This window comes from Chrysemys picta, chromosome 21 (assembly GCF_011386835.1).
Source record: "Chrysemys picta bellii isolate R12L10 chromosome 21, ASM1138683v2, whole genome shotgun sequence".
NCBI lineage: Eukaryota > Metazoa > Chordata > Testudines > Emydidae > Chrysemys > Chrysemys picta.
The window spans coordinates 12,012,326-12,032,383 of NC_088811.1; the positions used below are offsets into that span (position 1 = coordinate 12,012,326).

Sequence of the window (20,058 nt, forward strand, 5' to 3'; positions counted from 1 at the left end):
TGCACACACACAAAAAAAAACCAAGAGTAGGGGAGTGGCATCTATAAGGCATTGTGCCCCAACCTGCCCACGGCACGTGCCTCTTTGCTGAGAATCTGTTTATAGAAGGAGCTCAGAAGCTTTCAGGGTAGGAATTGGTGGAAGAGGGGAGGTATGATCGCCAGAGCATTGGCCCCTACAGAGCCTGGACACTTCTATAAGAAAATCTATGCACAGGGTAATGTTGCTAAACAGTCATGGGGGACCCAGGCAATGGTACTGCAGCAGTGCTACTGAGGAAGACAGAACGGTATAGCAGCACTGTCTTGGCTCACTGCAGAAGAGATCCCCAGGATTCTCCCATGTCGCTAGGATTTATGGGGTTGGGTAGAGGCACAGCTCCAAGCTTAACAGTCCCCTCTCTGCAAAATGTCTTCCGTCACAAGAGGTTGAGGGAAACAGGTGAAATGTGCAGGGTTTTCTTTGTGCAGGAGAGGGGAGTAAAAGCGATCACTAACAGTACAGCTTTAACTCTAGCTACTGGTCATCTTTCTCAGCTGCAGTTCTTCAACACAACGGCAAGAGCTAAGACAAGAGCGTCTCAACAATAACACGATCTGCCCTTTGATTGCATGTTACACCTGCTGCTCATCCGGGAGGAAAATTCATGATCCCACTCTGCTTTTGTAAAAAAAGGGGGGGGGGGATAACCCTGCCATTCTGGCCAACGTTCCTCTCCTAGGGACACACTTACTCATGTCCAAAGGTGTGAGAGTGCCAGAGCCTAGCACATGTCGCCTGAGACGTTTGCCTCCATGGCTGGATGCACTGCAGAGACTGACTGACTTTGTAAAGCACTTTTAGATAGCTGGAGCATGACAGATACGGTCTCTCACATCCCATTTATAGAATATTCTGCAATACAAACCTCTCCTGGGAATAACCTACATTTGATTGATTGCCTTCTTCCTCTCTCTTTTTAAAGATGAAACATCCCCTTCCTTCTTTTCCCATCTAATCAGGTATTTTAAATGTGGTAACCAGTATGCTAATTTGTAGCTATCGGGTAACATTTTCTCAAGTGCCTCAGTCCCATTTTCAAGTGTGGCATTGACATTCAGAGGGATTTAGGCTCCTAAGTCATTTGGTACTTGTCTACACTTGGAAATTTACCAAGATAACTATTCCAGAATATGAGTGTATCCACAAAGAGTTACTTTGGAATAAGTACTCTAGTAAATTTCCAAGTGTAGACAAACCCTAAGGGCCTTTTGAAAATTTACTGAAACTTCTGTATCACCATATATTGCTCTACTATGAAGAAACCACATTACTTTTGCACTCTCGTCCCTGTCTGTTTGTATTAGTGTTTGGAAACTAATTTAAATAGCATTTTTTAATTCCATATCTAGACTTCATTTACACTGGTGGAGCACAGCTCCACTGAATTCTTTGGATTTCACAAAAGAAAACCTTGCCAATGGCTGAGTGGACACGTCAGTATAACTATTTCCATCATACATGTTTACAGTAAGTTACAATTAAACAATAAAGTCAGTTATAGTGAATTTCACATCTGGAGATGCCCATAATCTGGCTACTTATTTTTGTTCAGTTCTCTTATTTTGTATACAGTGAAATTCATGCACACATACACAATCAGTTTCACAGCTGAACCCAGAGGGCTTTTTACTGCCTTACAGGATGCTATATTGAAAGTGCTTAGAAATCTATTTGAATTCAGGGACAGTTTATCACGCTCCATCTGGTATTATATTTTTTTATTGTAACAGTTGAAAGTGCTAATAAAAATTCCTGCCAAAACCAAAGTCCTGTGACGCCAGTTTGATGGTTTCATTTAAGCAAACACCTGGCAAACAGCTGCCTGTCTACGTCCTGACACCATCGCCAAGCAATTCAGCATTATTGCTCTCTGTTCAGGAAATGGGTATACAACATGGGTAACTGCAGACAGGGAGTGAGGGATGTGGGCAGAACTTTGTTCTGAAGCAACCACATGAACTTCTACTTACATTAGCACCAAAATTCAATGATAAAATTAAGGGGGCAAAACTACTGATACCCTCAGTTGTATGAGTTTGACATACTCCATGGACACCTACTTGGGAAACATTTGTTAGATGGTTTCGGCATTTTACTTTGATTGCAAGTTCTGCAGAACTGTGTAATTTGTCTGTCAGACACCATGCACCCCTAGGACACTACAGAAATAAAGGCCTAAAGCACAGAACTGTGCAATGGACAGTAAAGCCTATGTCCTGAAACAAAGCTCATTCTAGTGCAAGAACATGGAATGGAACAGGTTTCTAACCTTTGAGAATTTTTGAGCACTTTGAGAGAGAAAAACTGGGTTTAAGTTGGTAATTGTTTAAAAAGTCTTTCTGGTTAATCTTCATTCTCAGAATAAAACCACTGTATTCTGCATTCCCATGAAAGAGGGAGAAGGGGCTAGGGCAGGGAAAACTTTCAAAGGAGTCCAACAGTTCTCAGGGAGTGGTGCTGTGACCTTGTAGACAAACAGTCCTAAGTAAACCCTGTCAACTAAGTGTAACAGTTTTAAGGGGATACCATCAGCTTAAACAATTCCCCGCACATTTGCCTGAAATGTATGGACTATTGCTGCAAGTAGCACCCAAGATCATTACAGATAAAAAGTTAGAGGAGATATTTCTCTACTGGTCATTTTATTGTACATTTGACCACATCATATGTATTCAGATTTCCCCTATATAGGCAATCTCCCATTTCCATTAGCCTTTCACACAGCAACAGGAAAGAGAAAGACATTTTATGAAACAGGAAGGTGCAATTGTAAAACCTCAAAATTGGGCAGGGAGATCTGTGAGAGGTGGAGAACATGAAATGACTTTCACCTCTAGTTTTAGTTAACAGGAACCCTCTAATATCAACAACAGTTACAAAAGGGAACTTGGCATGGAACCCTCACAGTATTTTCTGTTTTGTGCATTCTAGTGCTAATACAGTGTGCTTTCCATCCATAGATCTCTACGCATGTCACAAACGCAGGTCAGAATCATTAGCTCTTTTTTAACAAATGATGAAACAGGTATTGAGATGTGACTCACCTGAAGTCTCAGAGGCAGAGCTGGGGAAAAAACTCAGGACAGGGTAACAAGAGACCTACGCCCTAGCTACAGATAATGCTGCCTTTCCGTAGCTTAAGTCATTTCACTTTTGAGTGAAAATCTTGATTGTGTGTAAAGCCCATGGAGTTTTTGGGAAACACTCTTGGTTAGGATCCATCTAGCCCACCTCTCAGTACTGACTGAGGAAACAACCCAGATGCTGCATTACGTCATTTTCATCTTTAGTTCCTGTGCTGGAATGTAAAGACCAAGGCCCTTTTAAAACTAAACAGTGCAGGGTACACACTCTTTCCCCGGTCTCCCTCTGCTTACAAGAATCCTGGCTGGATTTAGACTCCGACAGGCTGACAGCCGAAGCGTCTCGCGACTGGTCAATCATGCCAATATTCACTTTGTGCTTGTAAGGGTCCAAAGCCCCCAACAGTCCCAGCACACGGATAGCCTAGCATGGGGGGAAAAAGTCAAAAAAGAGAAGGCATGTCAAGGCGTATCACTCAGGCTAAGGCCAACACATTAAACGAAGCCTGAACTCAGGCCTCTGGGTGGCTGGTGGAGGGAAGGTGCAGATCGGGTGGTGGGGAAGACAGTCCCATCGTATTCCAAATAGAGCGTACTGACTCTTCCCATTCACTGAAGTGGGCAACTTAACTAGCTTCCATTCACAGCCCCTTTAGAGTCCTGCTCATTATGCCAAACTAACCCTCAATCAACCCCAACAACAGATCAGTCGTTCGTTCAGAAGGTTAGCATGACTGACCTTGCCCTCTCATGCAAGTATGCAGAAGAAGTTGCTGCTGGGAAGTGAGCTTTGAGTTCCTACCTCTCTCCGAGTGCCCTGGTTCTGCTCGGTCTTCAAGAAATTCAGCAGCACATCCAGCAAGGTTGGGTATTTCCTGTACGGCTCCACCACATAACCCGTGCTGGCCACCAGTTGTCCCAGTGTCCACAGAGCCACCTGGAATGAATATAGCCCCGAATGGTTAGTTATGATCAGGCCAAGCAGCAAGTTATTATTTGTCCTGCCCTACCAGAGCCATTTTTCTTCTTTTAAAACATCTCAATGTCTGATTGCCTTCCATGACACTGGAAGTCTCCACAAACAGGGTCTCTTCGTTAAGGGAAGGTGAAAAGTCAATTAACACATGGCAATCTACAAACCTCAGGCTTATACAACACACACACCACACCACTCTGAGATATGACGTTTTTCTCCATCTCCTTCGGTTGGTGTTGGAAACGTCTCTGCAGCATGGAGCCTGATCCCAGTGTCTTCCACAAAAACCACTGACCTACGCTGGGTTTTCTAGCCACTTGGCAGAACATCCTGATCACAAGACAGAGTGGCGCTACAATTTCCATCTTCGCAGACAAGAACGGACTCTGCGTTCCATGAGAGACGGACATTCTGAGCTAATGTTTTTTAGTAGCTTTCATAGCATACAGTGACATTTTACTGTATGCTTCTGGTCACAGAGGACAGCATGGTTTAGGGCAGATGTCATAGAATCATAGGGTTGGAAGGGACCTCAGGAGGTCATCTAGTCCAACCCCCTGCTCAAAGCAGGACCAATCCCCAGACAGATTTTGACCCCAGTTTCCTAAATGGCCCCCTCAAGGATTGAACTCAACCCTGGGTTTAACAGGCCAATGCTCAAACCACTGAGCTATCCCTCCCCCCTTGTCATATACGCACTTGTCTTTTCGCCAGCAAGGAGGAGTCCTGGAGCATGTCCATGATTATGATGAAGAGCTCATCCACCCACTTCCTCATCTCCAGCCCACTGACCTGTAGACAGAGGAAGGAAGGGCTCTCATCTAGAACTCTACAGGCTTAGGCAGCAATGATAATGCCTCCACATAAAGCTGCAATACCCTTACCTGTGCCAGTTCCCCTATGGTAGCCAAGACATTATTAATCACCCCTGGATTAGGATCTGGGTCAGGATCTTTCAGTTTCACAATCAATGCCTGTTTGAGGACATAGGAAAAAGTTAGAATCCTCTGAGAAACTTCTCCCCCCGGCCCTGCACTGAGCAATCTCTTCCCCGACTCCTGCACTGGAAATGCCTGTAAGACAGAGCCCCTAACAGATGCTCATGGGTGCCAACGTGTTCCAAAGATTTACAACATATTTCTATTACATCTTTAGGGTTTTTGCACATCCAACGTCTATCCAGGTCAAGCAGTTGCACACACTCAGGGTTATAGTAGGGACCACACTCCAGTCTGTTTTTTATGCCATTACAGAGCAATGAAAATGGTGCAGCTCATGGTCACAGTTATTGTGTGATACACCTATGTGCCAGAAGATCTCCCCCACCTAAAGTCAGCAGGCATTCTAAGAAGGCCGTACCTTAAGGATGGGCTCCATATATGGACGAATGAGTCGTGGGGCATTGGAAACCAAGTGACCCAACATCCTGGCGCTCTGCTCCTTTATTCTGCCAACACCACTGTGTTCCAGCTCCGTCAGGATCTGCACAAAGGGCAAAACAGATGCATTAAAGCAGATCGAAAGCTGGAAAGCCAGCGTTCTCCACCTAAGGCAGCAAACAATAGAAGAGAGCAAAATAATGAGACTCATCCCATCCTCCTCCGCAACTCACAACTCGAGTGTCAAATGAGAAAGCAATCTCAGAAGCTGTACACATGGTATGAGCCAAGGCCCAAATGAGGCCATGGCTAATTTCTATAAAATGGAATGGAGCGCAACCAGATCCATCCCTAATGGGGAGGGAAAGCCTATGGGATTATACTCTCGGGCATGTGATACTCCACCTCAGTCCGAACAGAAGGCCCCTCCCCTCAAGGCAAAAAACGTTGCACATGCTGGGACCTGAAGTTACTACTGCCCTCTCCACCCTAACATGGAAGTTGGTGACTGCAAACCTCATAGAATTCTGAGGGCTGGTGCAAATAAATAAAATGAAGACATCAACTCTCACTAGGAAAGCATTGTCTAAGAAGTATCAAGCTGGGTTACAAACAGCCTTCCAGAAAGGGAGACCTACACTGCACTGCAGCTATTCTAGAGCTGGACAGTCTGACTTCCTTAATGCCACCATCCCCACCTTAGTTAATAAGGACTCCATCCCCATCCTTACCGCCCTGTCTCCGTTACCTGTATTAACATCTTGCGCAGGAAAGGCATGACAAAGGCAGGGTTCATGCTGCTCAGCCGGCCCACGGTGCAGATAGCCAGCTCTCGGATTTCAAACACCTGATCGTTCAGGGCCACAAAGAGAGCCTGCAGATTTTCTGCCTGGGCAAGATGGGCATCAAACCTCTCGTCCAAGGAGGCCAACACACAGTAACGGATATCGGGATCTGCAAGAGCATGGTCACTTGTCTTTGCTCATGTTCCACTGCTGTTCTTACACAATCTTGACAGACACACTAAATTACATACCACCTTCTTTCACCAGAGCGCTACTGTCAATGAACAATCCTGCCAAAACCTTGGAGCAAGTGGACCAGGACCCCAGTGAGTGAGAGAGACCTGAAGAATCTACCCAGTGGTGTCTCACTATTGCTCTGTGCTGCCAAACTAGACACCCGGGTTTCACATCCAGGACAGTCTGTTGCTCCTAAAGCTAGTGTGACTGGAAGCACCGCAGAGAAAGGGCAAACCAGCCCCAGGTGACCACTCAGCCCCAGGTGACCACTCAGCCATTAACAGAACCCACCCAGCCAAAGGGGGAAAAGAGAGCAAGGTTCAACAAAAGGAGCCGGTCCCTCCTCAATCGTAATAATTGAGACTGTGATGTGGGACAGGCTCATACAAGGCAAGAGGCAGGTAGTGAAATTCTGAGGCCTCCACCTAGAACAGAGAATCCCTGGGGTTACACCACTCTGCACTTGCTCTCTGCTAATACTCCCAAATCTGGGGATGGATTCAGAGGTCTGTAATCCATTTTATTTAGAAAGAGCAATTGCCTGGGTTACCAGAAAACAAGCCTGAACACTACCACAACCCTCTGTCCAGGCACAGACAGCTGTATGGTGGCAAACCCAACACATTACCTGGGTCTGTTATCCCAACCACGAGCAGTTTGCTGAGAACATCTGCCACCACCTGCACTGCGGTCTGGCTGACCACATGGGCATGACCACTGATCAAGTGGATGGAGGGCGTGAGAAGGCGAGAGCAGGTGCGGGCCGCCTCCATCCGGATCTCCTTGTGCTCGCTGTTCAGGAAGTGATCCGCACAGTGCCGGACAAACTGGGTCAGAGAATGGCCTGGATGGGAGTGGGGAAAAGAGAGACTGGTTCTCACACAGGTTTACACCTCAGCAACAGGACTTTCCAGGGAGACAAACACGGAGCTGCAGACTGAATGTGAGGGACACCGTTACTGTTTGGTTTCAAGTTTCTCCTCCTGTAACAGAAGCAACTGTGTAGATGGGGTCAGCCTGAGCATGAGCTATGTCAGCTCTTCTCTTCTGTGCTAGCCAGGGAAAAGGCAAGCCCTTCCTTAGATGCTTTTATACCCATTTCTGGATTGTAATTCTAATTACAGTATATAAATATTTGTGTTACTGTGCACCCACAACGGGTGACGCTTTCCAGAAGGCTCCCAAAACGCTGCAGTGAATTCAGCTGTGGGAACACACACGGGCCATGGATAGTGTTGTGCAACCTTAATGACAGCGTACGCAGCCTGCACCGACAATACTGACAGGCATGCTTTCTGTGAGTGCCCCAACGCCTCTCGCATCCGCCCTGCTGCTGGCTTCACACCTTACCTTCAAACTCGAAGCTGCCCAGTGTGCGCAGGGCAAGGGTGATGCTGCCCACATCGCTGGCCTCGGGGATGTTGGTGAGGCTGGGAGAGGCCAGCTGATGGGCAAGGCCCTTGGGCATGCCTGGGTGCCGGAGAGGTTTGTGCATTAGAACGAGAGAGAGCATTTTCAGCAGCCCGTCCTGGATGTCCTTCTTCAGCTGGGGGATCTGACGACTCAAGTCATAGAGCACAGCAGTCAGAGCTGGGCTGAGGGTGACAAGCAGACAGACACTCATTAGGACAGGAACAAGAATAGTTACATGTTTTGGCTTCTCATTCATGACTGTAACTTTGCCCACGAAAACATTACCTGGGGTGTTGTTAATGTCACAGCAACACCTGCTATCACAGCACAGCTGCCTTCATGCAAACTCCAGAGCTAACAAACAAACTGCTTGGATTCTAGCCCACACTGCTGTGTTAGGCGCTACCAGGAATTATCTGCATGGTGGAACTCTAGAGGAGAGTGGTGCAAGGCACTTTGCATCGGGCTACCTTTGAACACGGCTCTGATGTATCACAGAGAGCAGAATGCAGCTGCAGGTTTATTTTAGTGGCACCTGCTGTGTTGTGTGCCTCATTCCTATACTCCATAGGCAAAGGCTACCAATCCACGTCTAGGAGTTCACTTTAGTCTATGAAGCCCTGTGCATCCCGGGAGCTAGCTGTTTGAAAGTCTGCCTTTATCCGTATCCGCCATCCTGGCAGAGGAGATAAGCTGGGACACTTGTGTTAGGAGTCCCCAGATATGAACTCTGAAGGTGGGGGAAGGCTAGAGGTAGGACAGTCCGACCTCGAATTCACTTCCCCTGTTGGTCTGACACAGCTGGAGTGCATTGACGTTTAAGGTTTTCCTGTTTTCCCATGTTTTTGCCTAAAAGGAGCGTCTGAGTGCTGGGAAGCAGGGGAATCTGCTCTTGACTTCGCTCGGACTAGTTATTTTATAGAGCAATTCTTTCCACCATGACACGTTCTCAGAATCCAAGAGACATCTCACACTGAAGACAAATTGCTGCTTGTTGCCTTCTCAGAGGAGTAACCTCCCCCCAGCAGGATGTATACACACTGACAGTGCTGGAGGAGTCTAGCTGGCAGCACCAGGCGTGAAACGGGAAGCTCGGCACAGCAATGCACCCACATGCTGAATTTCAAATACTGGCCCTGACTTCCAGACATGGGAGCCATGATAACTCACCTAAGTGCTGAACTTGAATAACCAGAGCAGCAGAAAGGCACGAATGTCCTTTTTACACACCTGAGTGTAACCAGGGTTGGATTTGGTCACGGGATAAAATTGCCGGTATTTGAAAATCGTGTCTTTTCTGGTATGTTTCACTTTTGAGAGGAGTGTGCGAACTGGCTGACTCGAATGCACCCCATCACCCTGGCTGCCATCCTAAGAGCTGAAGGATTCCTTCTCAGAAAAAGAGAATAGCTTCTAGAGTATTTCTATTTGAAAGGAATTTGGTTTTTGGATCTAAAGATTAGTTTTCACCCCTTATCTCAAAAAGAATTAGCTTAGTAACACCATACTGTTATTTTCATCCTGGTCTTTGGCTTCTCAGTGGCATGGGTGGAATGTCTTAGGAATTTCCCTAATGCAGGAGACTCAGTGCACTATTTCCTCCAACTCAGGAAGGCGGACAACCATATCATCTCTAAAAAGAAGAACAGGAGGACTTGTGGCACCTTAGAGACTAACAAATTTATTAGAGCATAAGCTTTCGTGGACTACAGCCCACTTCTTCGGATGCATATAGAATGGAACATATATTGAGGAGATATATATACACACAGACAGAGAGCATAAACAGGTGGGAGTTGTCTTACCAACTCTGAGAGGCCAATTAATTAAGAGAAAACAAACTTTTGAAGTGATAATCAAGCTAGCTCAGTACAGACAGTTAGATAACAAGTGTGAGACTACTTACAAGGGGAGATAGATTCAATGTTATCCCCAATATATACCTTCAAGTCAGCGGCACTGCTATGGGTACCCGCATGGCCCCACAATATGCCAACATTTTTATGGCTGACTTAGAACAACGCTTCCTTAGCTCTCGTCCCCTAACGCCCCTACTCTACTTGCGCTACATTGATGACATCTTCATCATCTGGACCCATGGAAAAGAAGCCCTTGAGGAATTTCACCATGATTTCAATAATTTCCATCCCACCATCAACCTCAGCCTAGATCAATCCACACAAGCGGTCCATTTCCTGGCACTACTGTGCTAATAAGCGATGGTCACATAAATACCACCCTATATCGGAAACCTACTGACCGCTACACTTACCTACATGCCTCCAGCTTCCATCCAGGACACACCACACGATCCATTGTCTACAGCCAAGCCCTAAGATATAACCGCATTTGCTCCAATCCCTCGGATAGAGACAAGCACCTACAAGATCTCTATCAAGCATTCTTAAAACTACAATACCCACCTGCTGAAGTGAAAAAACAGATTGACAGAGCCAGACGAGTACCCAGAAGTCACCTCCTACAAGACAGGCCCAACAAAGAAAATAACAGAACACCACTAGCTGTCACCTTCAGCCCCCAACTAAAACCTCTCCAGCGCATCATCAGAGATCTACAACCTATCCTGAAAGATGATCCTTTACTCTCACAGATCTTGGGAGACAGACCTGTCCTCGCTTACAGACAACCCCCCAACCTAAAGCAAATACTCACCAGCAACCACACATCACTGAACAAAACCACTAACCCAGGAACCTATCCTTGTAACAAACCCCGATGCCAACTCTGTCCACATATCTATTCCAGTGACATCATCATAGGACCTAATCACATCAGCCATACCATCAGGGGCTCGTTCACCTGCACATCTACCAATGTGATATATGCCATCATGTGCCAGCAATGCCCCTCTGCCATGTACATTGGCCAAACCGGACAGTCTCTACGCAAAAGAATTAATGGACACAAATCTGACATCAGGAATCAAAATACTCAAAAACCAGTGGGAGAACACTTTAACCTGTCTGGTCATTCAGTGACAGACCTGCGGGTGGCTATATTACAACAGAAAAACTTCAAAAACAGACTCCAACGAGAAACTGCTGAGCTAGAATTGATATGCAAACTAGACACAATCAACTCCGGTTTGAATAAAGACTGGGAATGGCTGAGCCATTACAAACATTGAATCTATCTCCCCTTGTAAGTAGTCTCACACTTGTTATCTAACTGTCTGTACTGAGCTAGCTTGATTATCACTTCAAAAGTTTGTTTTCTCTTAATTAATTGGCCTCTCAGAGTTGGTAAGACAACTCCCACCTGTTTATGCTCTCTGTCTGTGTGTATATATATCTCCTCAATATATGTTCCATTCTATATGCATCCGAAGAAGTGGGCTGTAGTCCACGAAAGCTTATGCTCTAATAAATTTGTTAGTCTCTAAGGTGCCACAAGTCCTCCTGTTCTTCTTTTTGCGGATACAGACTAACACGGCTGCTACTCTGAAACATATCATCTCTGAGTGTTTGCGAAGGGAAAGCATTTGACAGGCTTTTCTCTAAGGCTGATTAAGAAGTCTGCTTGCTGGAGTTTCATAACTCACTTTTATACATACAATGATCACTGTTGCTCATGGCCACCAATGCCACCCAGTGGCTAATGGGAGAACTTGCTAACATATCTTATACCTACCTCAGTCCCACAGCCAACATGGGTTCCAGAAGCTCTTTGATATCCTGCTGGATGCAGGGTCCCATAGCTCGTGCCAGCATGCTGATGCAGGTGAAGACTGTGGCATCCACCTGCATGGACTTCTGCCTCCTGAAAACAGACACCATAAGAGCTATTTATCTCAGAGTGCAATCCTGCATATCTCTTCACCCCTCTCACTTATCAGTGTCTCATGGGAACACCTATCAGTTTAATAAGCTGTCATACCCCACTGTCACACCGAAAATGGCATGATCAGCAGGTGTCTATCCAAGATCCTCTCTAACCTTCACACACTCACTTGTGGGCGAAATCTTTTGGTGGGAGTGCTGCTTTGATGATTTCAAGGACCTTGGGCAAGTAGGCCTGGAACTCAGACCTCACAGCCACAGAAAGCAATCCCAAGGCTTGGAAGGCTGCTGTTCGCTCCTTCTCCTTCTTCACACAGCTCAGGATGTGGTTCATTGTGTCTGGAAGGTACTGATCAGCTGATCACAAGAGCAGAACAAGACAATCGATGAGTTCATTTGGCCTGATAGAGCGGACACAAACTTTTTATGAGATTATGAGAAACCAACTTCCTATTGGCCTGTGTGGCTAAAAGCCCAGTGGTCCCTACTACAGAAACAGTGTAAGAGAGAACCTGGCAATAGTAGTTAAAAGATGCTTCCTGTAAGCAAGATGCCAGGCAGTTTATTACTTGTTACTGCAGTGACCGACTGGGATTTGGAGGTGAGGAGAGACAATAATAAAGCTTTAAGGTAAATCCAGTTAGAGCCATATTGACAGTGCTCCTCTAACTCCAACTACCTTGATTGTTCTCAGCGCTTTGAGTGATTCAACTTTTGAAAGGCCAGCTGGGATTTTCTTTCATCCACAGAAGGGAAATCCGGATCGGACATTGTTGATAACTGGGATATAAATGAAGGGAGTAAGAGGGTACAGCTCAGCACTGAACATGGCATGCTCAGGGAGCATGAAAATGAGGTTCTGTTTTTATTAAGGCACTGAACACGGAGTCCAGGCAAGGGCTTTCACTCTGCCAGATTTACAAAGCAGCGAACTCCCATCAGATGTCAAGGAGACTATCCAGAGGACAGTAATTCCCACTACTTAAAGCAGGAATCAAAGTGCCAGTCTGTACAATGCCAAGCACCAGGATTTCTGCCGCTGCATTACCTGTACATAGGTCAATGGGACCACGTGAGCTAGAACCTCCCCAACTCACCTTCAGATGCCAAACCCCAGCTGCAAGACCCCTCACCTGTGAACGCAGAAGGCCGGAAAGCAGCCAGCCGTGGGAGTAAATTGAGGATGGTCATCTGGATCAGAGAGTTCTTGCTGGTTCTGCACTTCAAAACCCAGAGGCACACCTGAAACCAGAGGGGTTGGGCTTTAAAGGGTGCTCTGTCATCCTTGCCATGCGGGGATCGCAAGGGTTTCCACTGTCATTCCGCTGCATTGCCCCTCAGGAAGGGTTATAATTATACCTGTGCCACACAGGGCTAAACTGAGGCACAGAGAAGTTAAGTAGCTCACTCCAGGACACACAGAAAACCAGCAACAGAGCCAGGACCACAGTTAATGGGTTGTGACCGTGATCCAACTATTGGGCCATATTGCCTCCCAGCAAAGGGAACGGAAGGGAGTCACACTAAGAGTCTGGTCTCTGCGTAGGGGATTTTGGGAGGCCGCTAGAGAAAAGCCCACAGCTTACCTGATCAAACTTCTCCTCCATCAGATCCCGACAACATCGACTCTCGACCAACGTTGACTTTGCTGGGACAGGCGAGGCTCCAAACCCCATAATTCCTTGATGGGGGCTGTACCCCAGGAGCCCCACCAAGGCGTTCGACTGCGGGGGCTGTACAGACTGGAAGCTGGTGAAAGGGGTGATGTGGCGAGGTTTTGTACCAAAGCCCAGCAGGTCTTTGCAGTATTTGTCGTGCACCATCTGCTGCTGTGTGATCTCCTCCATCTCCTCTCTAAGGCGCTGGGCACAGGAAAAACACACTTTCAAAGGCAGTTAAACAGAAGAGGACACACACAACTAACCAACTCATGGACCACAGGCACCCACACCAAGGGGGCTGTATGGCACAAACTGAACTGCAAACCAGACATGACATCCAGGTGCCTTACATGCAATAGATTTTCCTGCCAAGTGGCCAGCAGTGAGACAGCACAGGCAAAGAATTCTCCTTTTTCGGCTCAGAGTGGGAAAGAATCAGGGTCAACCAGTGAAATTCACTGAACAAGGCAGACTAGGTATGGCAGTGGCCCCAACTCTTGCGGGAAATGCTGTTCCAACCCTGCACCCACTGCCCCCTCAACCAAAGGGAAGTGGGAGGGGTATGGCCTAGATGATGTCTCCAGGTCCCTTCCAGCCCTACATTTCTATAATTCTGTGAATTCACAGTCTAGCACAGTGGTTCCCAAACTAGGGGCGCCACTTGTTCAGGGAAAGCCCCTGGCGGGCTGGACCGGTTTGTTTACCTGCCACGTCTACAGGTTTGGCCAATCGCGGCTCCCACCGGTTCACCGTTCTTGGCCAATGGGAGCTGCAGGAAGCAGCGCGGGCCGAGGGACGTGCTGGCCACCGCTTCCCGTAGCCCCCATTGGCCAAGAACGGCAAACCGCAACCAGTGGGAGCCGCAATCGGCCGAACCTGTGGACGCGGCAGGTAAACAAACCAGCCCGGCCTGCCAGGGGCTTTCCCTGAACAAGTGGCGCCCCTAGTTTGGGTACCACTGGTCTAGCAGGACTCTCAGAATGTGCTGAGTTTCACATGATTAAACAGTTCTGGGCACTAACCTGATCCTCGCTTCCAACACATTCAACCACTTCCTATGAACCCACCAGCCCCTACGAACACACCTTCATTTCAAATTTAATTGGTACCAAGTTGCTGCTTAAATTAAACACATATCCATATAAGGTTAGAACCTATCAGGCGACCATCCTATAGCACACACATTGAACAGACAGTGATGTATCTGTCCTACCACATACGGTCACAGGGGACAGCATAATGCAAGAAAGGTTTGAAGCTACAACTGGGAAAAGATTGTGGAGGAGTAATTGAAACTAAAGAGGGAGAGAGACCTATTCAATCACCTTGTCCATCCCAAGGGACGGAGGCAGAATTGTTCCCTGAAGGACATTCTCTAGTGCTTTTTCTAATCTAATTTTAAAAGTCCCAAGCAATTGGGTTTTCACCCTTTTCCTTCCCTTGAGAGGCTGCCCAAAACCTCATTTAATTCACTGCCAGGGGTATAGCCACCTCCTCTGGCTATACCCTCCTATAACACGCTGCACAATTCCTCTCCTTCCTTTGTGTTTATATCCCACAAATATCTGTACTTGCTGCCCCAACCATCCAGTTGTCACTTAAAGCCATTTAATGTCACTTTCCATCATGAATGAACCCTCCTGTCCCTAAACATTTGTTACTGTTCTATTAATTCCCTTCACTTTGCCACGGTGTTTGCAACAATGAAATGCCCTAGACCCCAGTTGCTCATGAACTTCTCCAGTTCAATCAACCCATTTCCAACCCAAATGGATTAATCACATGTGCCCCATTTTATTAAACTGAACGAGGAGACACCTCCGTTCAGTCAACCATAGCACCAAACGCTGGTCGCCATCTTGATAAGTCACTCACCTCTCCCTCCATGCTGCTGATTCTCACTAATTCGTTGAGGATCAGTAAGGCACCGTGGATTCGGTCATCACGATTCATACCCTTCTCCTTGGCCAAAGTCTCATCGAAACCTTTCTCTGCCTCTTCGTATGTGTGCTGAACAAAGATAATAGCAACCTTAACAGAGACCAAGTCCCCCCAATGTAGAACAAGGGAATACAGCAAGCCAGTAGTTACTGGGAGCCCATAAGTTCCAGGAACAGCTACAAACCTCAGCTGATCAACACTAGAACAGAGCACTGAATAGTTCTGACCCAGTCTACTCTGGCAGCCAAACTGTTTTCAACAGAAAGAGTGGACAAGGAGACCTGCGTCTTCCATCTTCTCTCAAGAGCACACCATTATCATAGCATACATGGGGATTATGTGAAATGTGTGTTGAGGCCTTTTGTTTCTTGGCACCCTGGTCATGTTACCAGTGTGACATGTGCTCAGGTCTCACTGTGTCAAATTAGTTTGATTGCATTGTTCAAGCCTCACATATGGATTTAGAACTCCTTGCCAAATAAGTACAACCCTTGGCTGCAGCGTTGTAACCTTGCCATTGCTGATTGGCTCTTTGATCACTGATGCTGACGAGACCTTGAGGTAGCAGAACCCATAAAATCTGCACGTGTCCTAACTACTGAGCATTCTGTTCTACTGTTGGCAACGAGTTACAGAAAGTACAGTAGAGCCCTGGTGGAATGGAGTCTCTCACATGCTTTTGTAGAGGGTAGTGTAAACAGTTTGGTTCAGCCTATTCTAGAGGCCAAACCATTTTCAATCCTGATTGCGAGCGGCCAACACCTATTGACATATGAGGATCAGTCTCTTGGCTTTTGGTGCTGACACTGAGGCTTTTCTGAACTCTGGAGGAAAGCTGTTCCAAGATTAAGGGATTATTTCCTTACTCTGTACCACTGTGGCTTCTGCATCTCCTTTGGCTCCCGCTGGGTGGTGAGGATAAGGCAGGCTCGTAAGGCAGACACGGCTCCCTCTCGGATGGCCTGCTTGGGATCCCATACAGCAACAAAGATGTTATCGAAGAACGGCTGCACCTGCTGGAAGAAGAAGGTGGGCACGCTGATCGCCAGCTCACGCAGGACCAGAACCTGGAGAGAGGAAGAGAGATGGTGGCGTTAGGCACAGATTGGAATTCAGAGACTGACCCCTTCCCTATGTCTGTCCAGACTAAGCCTTTTGGGGGCAAGGAACTTCTAAGTGCACTGCATTTGTACAATGCCTAGCATAACAGGGCTTCATTCTTGGCTGGTCCCAAGAGACTATGATAATGAACATGATTAATGGCAGACCAGCTAGCCAGCATCACAACTTCTCAGATATACAATGGTAGCCATTCCAGTCCGTGACAGCTCTCATTCGCTACATCCACCCATCTATATACATAGCTCCCATCACCACTACTCATGAGCAGCCAGCCCTTTCCCAGAAAGGCTGAAGAGGAGTACGTACAGCTGCGTGTCTTCGACCTTCATTCCTATCAGCTCCCAGCCACTCCAGAGCCCGTTTCACCTCGAACTCCACATATTCTGCCGTGAAGGTATCACCTGCCAGAGCAAGGCGCCCGATGGCCTTGGACGCCATCTCCATGACGACGGGGTCATTGGAGGGGAGGAGGTTCCGAAGGTAATTGGCAAACCTGCCGATGCGGGTGGCATTGCCTCCCTCAACGCCGATAAGGCTTGCTGGGGAGAGGGAGAACAGGAGTGAAAGCTCTGACACTGAGTCAGCTTGCCAGACAGTAAGGTAGTCCCTGGAGAAGAGTTAGTATTCCCTATCCATTCTTTAGAGACTCCCATTATCTCTTCCTAAGCCAGAAATCCACCAGAGAAATCAAGCAATAGGAAAGGATCACCAGCCTTTTAAAGTCAGAATTTGTTTAGTAAACAGGGAAGCTTATCAAGTCCTTTCCACAGGTCACAGATTTTCCACCCTGGGATTGTGGGCCCATTCCCAATTGACAGGCATCCACATGCAACCACTACAACTGGCCCCCTTCTTGACAGTCTCAGTAGAGGCGCCAAGGACTGCATGGACTAAGGAGACTGAACGCTCCCTCACCCCTAGAAATGGTCCCTCCAGGTCAAAGTTGAGGCACACTGACAGGGGGCAGTGTGGCTGAAGTTTGCACTGCCGGTGCCTGGGTTGTACCTGCTCTGTAGATAAAGAGGCCATCAGTGTCCAGGGTTGTCAATCCGGCACCTTTCAACAGCACTAAATTCACAGAAACAATTTTAAAGTGATACTGTCAGCTTTGAAATCAGATGCGGTCAACAAAGATTTCTTTTCCTAAGTTACTTCCACCACCTCCAGATACCTTGGGGTTGGTTTGGTTATGGTTCGTGAAATCAACCCACAAGCAGTTTCTATGTAGTTAACAAAAGGCAAATGCTAAGGATACGGAGTATTTGGTTGGAAGGGTGTGTTTTTATACAAGTTACCTGCATCCTTGTGTGTCACCGCATTTGGGCAGCTTTGCCATGTAAGAATTAAAGCACAACAGGGCTATTGAGGGAGACGCTACACAAAATGAAGGCAAAAGCCATTTAGATCCCTCCACAGGGATGGGGGCTGTTGCCCCTGAGCAGGTGACTTTAAACAAAAAAGAATTAATGTTCTCAGGCAACTGGGAGTCCAGAGTCTTCGCCTCTTGTGACCACCAATAAAACTGGACACTACGAGAAGTATTTTCAGAAGAGCTCAGCGCCAGATTTTCAAGTGCTCAGCACCCACGTTGGGGTCAGGTTTTCAAGTGCTCAGTTTCCAAGGAGGGACCAAAAGGGCCAGATTTTCAGAAGTGCTCAGAATCCAGCAACTCCCATTGTGACACTTATGCTCAGATTTTCCAAAGAGCTCTACGTTCCATACGCACCCAGTGCACTGAACTCTCTTAAATATACTGGGCAGCTCTTGTGGGCGTGAAGTTCTCTTGACAATCCATCCTGATAGATTAGCAATTTGAAGGGAAAGTTCACCAAAGGCTCTGAAGTCCTTCACTCACCTATAGCCAGAATGCCTCCTTTCCTCTCGTTCGCATCAGAGCTAGAGACCAGTTCAAATATGTGGTGATTCAGCTGATCGTAGAAGCGGGTAGATTCCTCCTGGCTCATCTGCACAGGAAAGGAATTCAGACCAATTTACAACCTCTCCTCCATTACACATGCCCCAGATAAAGAAGGGCAACACCACTTTTCAGGGCTCCCAAACTCAAAAGCAGTAAATTAACTGTGGGATCCAAACCCAGAAGAAGCAATTACATCTCCTGCCTGTGCCCCTGCCCTGTTAACCCAGCCCCTGTTCTGGAGCCTGCTTGTGCCCATCCCACTCTAGTACCTACCTTAGCATCCCAAATCTCTACCACCCCAAGCATCCTAGCGACACACCTCACTCCCTATCCAAATAGTACAAACGTGTCTCCCCAGCTAAATGCTGCTGCTTCCACATCTGCAGCACTCACCTCACGGAGCTCCATGGTGACATAATGCTGCAAGTCCTTGGCCGCTTTTGCCCTGATTTCTTCATTGCGGCTCTTCAGGCCGCTGGCAAATTGCTGAAGGATGGACACGGTGCTCGACATGATGGCGGCAAGTTGGGACTTGGGGTATCAAGTCCAGTGGATCCTTTAGACAGAAAACCTGTTTATTGCTTTTGGCTAGTACAGAAACCAATCACAGCTACCTCCATCACACTGCTCCTATTTACTGCTCCCAAAGAACAGAGGGCTTTCAGATGGCATTGTAGCTACAGAGCCCCGACAGATATATGACAGGGGTACAGGCTCCTTGGATTCCATGCTAGGTCCTTCAGCGCACCCTAAACAAACCGGACCCAGCTCAGCCTCCCTGATTCCTGCAGTCTCAGCACAAAGTGTTCTTGGGTACATGTGACATGCCCATATCAAATACATGCCCAAATACCAAGACAGGGTTGTGTTTCAGAGGCGTTCCCAGACAAGCAAAGTTATAAGGAGGATAAGGACTGCTTGGTGCACATGTTGATATCATTACTTTAGTTTGCTCCCCTACAACCTCTTTCATCCAAGAACCTCAAAGTTCTTTACAAGCCTCAACACTCCTAGGGTAAGCATTATAACCTCCAATGGGCTGAGAGTCTATTCATGCCAGCAACAGTCATTGTAATGGGATGTTTAACGTTGTGCATGTGTAGAGACCATCTTGATGGGTGCATTTTTTTTTAAAGTTGAAAAATAAACCTTTTAGAAAGGAGGAAACTGACACACAGGTCTTCTAGTACTTTGCTGCAAGCAAACAGCAGGTGAGTGGGGGAACTAGGACCAGAACCCGAAGAGTCCTGGGTTCCTATTCCTCACTAGCCACGGGACAACTCTGCCTCATTAAAATCCCTAGGTACAGCAGATGCCCCTGAGGAATCAGGAGCTAGTGTGAGATCTTTCCTGCTATCAGCATCTCCCTAGAAGCCATGATCAGCTCCCCATGCTGGTACCCACACTGGAAGAGTGGCCTAAATAGGCCTCCTCTTCCCTGATGAGGGAAATGCCTTAGCAGCTCTCCAACGAGCGGTGTTTTCCGGTGCACAGGGATGAATGCAGTTTGTCTACCTCGGGCAAGCAACGCCTACGAGCCTGCGCACACAGCCAAGGGCAGAGGCCTCGCTTGCATTAGTGGGGGCACAGATCCCCCGCGTTGGGAAAGCCGGCGCAGACCCAAGGCCACGGTCCCAGGCATCCATTGCCCGGCGCAGGGCGGGGAGGCCCCGGGGGTAGAGCGGCGGCCGCCGGCCTGGC

At 47.4% G+C, this 20,058-nt stretch overlaps 1 protein-coding gene across 10 annotated transcripts in view; it reads right to left on the reverse strand.

Moving 5' to 3' along the window:
• MTOR (mechanistic target of rapamycin kinase) overlaps nucleotides 1-20,058 on the reverse strand; it is a 104,349-nt gene that overhangs the window by 83,865 nt on the left and 426 nt on the right. For 6 of the 10 annotated variants that reach the window (XM_042852915.2, XM_024104320.3, XM_065574957.1 and 3 more), the window contains exons 2-19: nucleotides 18,751-18,913; nucleotides 18,295-18,403; nucleotides 17,445-17,507; nucleotides 16,746-16,978; nucleotides 16,184-16,384; nucleotides 15,252-15,386; nucleotides 13,302-13,577; nucleotides 12,849-12,957; nucleotides 11,886-12,072; nucleotides 11,567-11,695; nucleotides 7,853-8,097; nucleotides 7,131-7,346; nucleotides 6,229-6,434; nucleotides 5,461-5,583; nucleotides 4,986-5,075; nucleotides 4,801-4,893; nucleotides 3,928-4,062; nucleotides 3,420-3,549 (exon numbers count right to left, since the gene is read on the reverse strand). In XM_042852915.2, coding sequence (XP_042708849.1) covers nucleotides 3,420-3,549; nucleotides 3,928-4,062; nucleotides 4,801-4,893; nucleotides 4,986-5,075; nucleotides 5,461-5,583; nucleotides 6,229-6,434; nucleotides 7,131-7,346; nucleotides 7,853-8,097; nucleotides 11,567-11,695; nucleotides 11,886-12,072; nucleotides 12,849-12,957; nucleotides 13,302-13,577; nucleotides 15,252-15,386; nucleotides 16,184-16,384; nucleotides 16,746-16,978; nucleotides 17,445-17,507; nucleotides 18,295-18,403; nucleotides 18,751-18,870 — 2,800 coding nt within the window. In that variant the 5' untranslated portion in view covers nucleotides 18,871-18,913. The remainder of the gene's footprint in view (nucleotides 1-3,419; nucleotides 3,550-3,927; nucleotides 4,063-4,800; nucleotides 4,894-4,985; nucleotides 5,076-5,460; nucleotides 5,584-6,228; nucleotides 6,435-7,130; nucleotides 7,347-7,852; nucleotides 8,098-11,566; nucleotides 11,696-11,885; nucleotides 12,073-12,848; nucleotides 12,958-13,301; nucleotides 13,578-15,251; nucleotides 15,387-16,183; nucleotides 16,385-16,745; nucleotides 16,979-17,444; nucleotides 17,508-18,294; nucleotides 18,404-18,750; nucleotides 18,914-20,058) is intronic. The other 4 variants (XM_008167234.4, XM_008167233.4, XM_065574956.1 and 1 more) reach the window with 1 other exon arrangement.